This window comes from Camelina sativa, chromosome 2 (genome assembly GCF_000633955.1).
Source record: "Camelina sativa cultivar DH55 chromosome 2, Cs, whole genome shotgun sequence".
NCBI classification, from domain to species: Eukaryota; Viridiplantae; Streptophyta; class Magnoliopsida; order Brassicales; family Brassicaceae; genus Camelina; species Camelina sativa.
This window is the reverse complement of record NC_025686.1, coordinates 7,339,425-7,343,116: the sequence shown is the minus strand read 5'-3', so window position 1 is coordinate 7,343,116 and position 3,692 is coordinate 7,339,425. Positions and strand designations below refer to the sequence as shown.

General features: G+C 33.2%; 1 protein-coding gene across 1 annotated transcript; it reads right to left on the bottom strand.

Moving 5' to 3' along the window:
• Positions 1,335 to 2,133, bottom strand: LOC104719462. Its single transcript, XM_010437400.2, has one exon. It carries the CDS (start codon positions 2,124 to 2,126, stop codon positions 1,614 to 1,616), a length of 513 nt encoding a protein of 170 aa, XP_010435702.1. The 5' UTR covers positions 2,127 to 2,133; the 3' UTR covers positions 1,335 to 1,613.

The following is a 3,692-nucleotide window of genomic DNA, read 5'->3' as shown; positions in this document are numbered from 1 at the left end:
CCTTTAACAACTTCCCTAACCCAAAACGCAACGTGTAACTTAAAGTCATTCGTGAAAACCGACCTTGCATCGACGGATGCACCTTCCAAACCGGGATTCTGGTTCGCGGATGTTACAAGTTAAAAAGAATATATTTGGCCACCTATTTCTCCAAAGTGCACTTATTGTTTCGGTCAAGGGTCCTTAGAGAACTCCAGAGTTAAGCGTTCTTGAGTTAGAGTAGTATCAGGATGGGTGACCTTCCGGGAAGTGATTGTCGGAACTGTGCGAATGAGGACAAAACACAAGGAAAGATTATGTGGTTTTGTAAGAATGGTAAAGAATTCTTTAAACCCTCCCGGACGTAGCAAACCGACCATCGGATATGGATGGACTCACAGACCTAATAAGAGAACGTTTGATCCATTAATAAAGGTAGACCCATAAACTGAAAGTGGTCACGGGATTCACTAAGAAATAGTGGTCGGGGCGTTACATATATGCACTCCATGTCATCTATACACGCTTTGCGATGAATTCTTACCCTTAATGTGTATCGTTCAATTATTGTCGAGACAAGATTTTCCAATTAAAACTAACCTAACCAACCTCTCATGTGTTAAAATCCGGTCAGCTGACAAATCTTTAGTTGGTCTGCCACATGACTAGCGATAAATAGAAGAGGACTTCAAGAAAAATACCCAAAGTTATTGTTGATTTTTGAAAAATAGTCTTATACATATTTTTAGTAGTAGACGGAATTGAGGCCTTCAGAATCTTAGCAAGTATGCCAGGATTTGGTGCAACTAGATAATCTTACATGCCAAGCAGTTTTAGTGGCAGCTTCAGAAACTGTCGCATGTGAGATCCAATATATATAATGTGTCGTCAAACCAAAAAGAAGTTTTCTTACCATTCTTCTCGATAAACTGAGGAAAACTAGAAGTTTATCTCGTAGCTTTAGGATCTTTTGTCCAAACCCATGAACCACGATGATATAGACCCAACAAGAAAAATTATAACAATTTGTTTGTGTTTCTTTTTATTTTAACAAGAGAATGGTTACTAACAATATGGTGATGTAGTGGTTAGCACTTGGAACTAGTTATATTGTGCCCCTAATTCAATCTCTCTTTAAGAAGAAAGGTAATATATTTTCGAAGGGAATAGATTAGAAACTTTCTCCAAACGTGCGAAAAATTAGAATTTAAGTTTGAACTTGAGATTATCAAAAAAAAAAAATTAATAATTTGTGTGTTTCTTTAAAACTTTCGTCAAGGCCAACAGATAGATAGATAGATACACAGATAAGAACATGAACATATTGATATATAGATTATCTTACACAACACACGAGCTAGCAGAAGACAAATTTGAAAGCGAAAGTTTAACTTGGAAAATAAATTTTATTTAATGGAAAACAAAAAAAAGTAGATATTTTTGGATATTATCTTGGTAATACACCATTGCCCATTTCAAACACCCAAGATTTCAGATGCAAAAAAAAAAATCTTGGGAAAAAGGTCGGAAAAAAAAATAGGCAATAATGTAGTCCCAAAAATAGAATCCTTCTTTTTTTTTTCTTGGAGAAAATAAGAAATTTAAAAATCTTGAATTATAAGAATGTGTGGGAACTATACTTCTTCAGGCCATTCAATGACACTCTTCAACGATGGTTTCCACCTCCGACATAATCTCTGGCGAGACTTCTCTTCTTCTGCCGCAGCAGCCTCTCCTGCCAATCTTTCTTCCTCAAGTTCTTTAAGAAAATCTCCAAAAGAAGCCAACGAAGCATCTCCTCCTTTGTTTGCACCGTCTGCGTTAAGTTGGAAAAGTATGAGTTTTTCTAACTCAGCTCTTGTTAGAACAATCTTCACCTTCCGATCTTTTCTTTTGTAATCTTTCTTCATCACTTCTTCATATTTTTGTTCTTGTTCACCAACATTTTCATTGTTTCTTCCAACTAAACAGTTTCCCATTATGATCAAATAATATGGAGTTTTGATACCCACACAAAAAAAAGGAGAAGGAAAGAAAAAAGGGAAACTTGGGATATGCCCAAGAAAAAAACCCTTTCCTCTTGTTCTTTTTTTTTTGTTTAGTGTGTGTTCTGTGTAGTATATATGATTTAGATTTTGAAGTTTCATGGATCCATTGAGGTATTATATATAATGTGTGTATAAAGAGAGGAGGAGAGAGAGGGAGATCGTTGACTCCTATATAGTAAGGCTGCTAGATTGATTGGTTTTTTTAGTTTTAGGTTTAAAATGGTGAGGGCCGTTAAACCTGTTGAAAGTCGCAACAGTTGAACCATGCATGCATATGCATAAGTGCAATCACACTACCTGGTAAAGGAAACGATCCCAAATGAATGATGTTAAGGCTAAGAGACTTGAGTTATGACTGTCAAATCAATTGTCAGATTCTTCCAAGCCAAATAAACCGTTCTCATTTTTATGAAGTTTTCACGCTTTAGAAATTCGCATGTTTGTTCTCTCATGTGTCCCTATGGTGTTGGGAATTACTGTATCTCTTTCACACGTGACAGGAAAGAATAATATCGAAAACAAATATACAACCTACATGCACGTTAAAGATTTCAAGTTATGGTAAGCAAACCGAGTTTTAAACTTAATAAATCTTTTGATATTTTTTTATATGGCGCATTGTGTGGATTAACCATCTAAAACTTTACTAATTTTCTTGATTAGTTATACAATTAAAGAAAATGTCATTATAGGTTTAGTCGTAATCAAAACAGAATCTGAAATATTCAGTTATTCTAATGAGACTGAGTATGAATTGTATCAGCTATTATGATAGAAACTAAACTTGAAAGCAACAAATTTTGCATAGGAGTATTTACCAACTATATAATCCTTTTTGTTTTGGTGTCTAGAAATTTCTTTTAGTATTTAGTATTTACGTAGATTTAGAATAGTTAATATTAAAGTAACTAATAAAATATGATTGTAGAAGAAGACAGTAAGCACATGTTCTGTCTGATTAGTTGGGTCTTTGAACCAAACCAAAACCGTGTTAAAAAATCCTGGCAAATTTCATTTATTAATTTGTACCAACTACCAACCTACCTTATTATTTTTTATAAAAATGATCATCATTCATTAGATTCTATAGTAAACTAATATTTCAGTTTGAATGAACCTATTATATATATATTCTCTCTCTTTTTTTTTATTAATAATAATCCTAATCATTCTTGTTAGTTATATTACAATTGGAAGGAGTTTTAGGTAGTCTTAGATATAATTTCAAATCTGAAAATGATTAGCCGTATTTCAAATTAAACTACAATGTCAAACATCTGTAAATATGATATATCAAGCATAAAACAAAATAAAATTGAAACCGTAGTGCAATGTGATACTCCAATCATTGAATTTGTTCTTAGCATAATTCATAACATAACTGTGTTTGATATTTGAATTTTATAAAGAAAAAACATAACTGGATAATGATATAGTTACAAGTGAATAGGCTTGTAAATATAATTAGCCCTTCACATCTCGAAGAGACGTTTCCATAACACCGTACGTGTTGTATAATTGATTAAACGCACTAATTCTTGTAATATTGGAAACTTCGTACTTTAATAGAAATTTGCAAAGAAACAAAAAACAGTTCTGTATGAGTAAAACTACTCTAGTGATGGGCTTGCTGGCCTTAGCATGACTCTTCTATTCCTACGATCC

Bases quoted from the DNA above. Each gene is read 5' to 3' on its own strand.
- LOC104719462 (XM_010437400.2), bottom strand. From the start codon at position 2,126: ATGAAACTTCAAAATCTAAATCATATATACTACACAGAACACACACTA.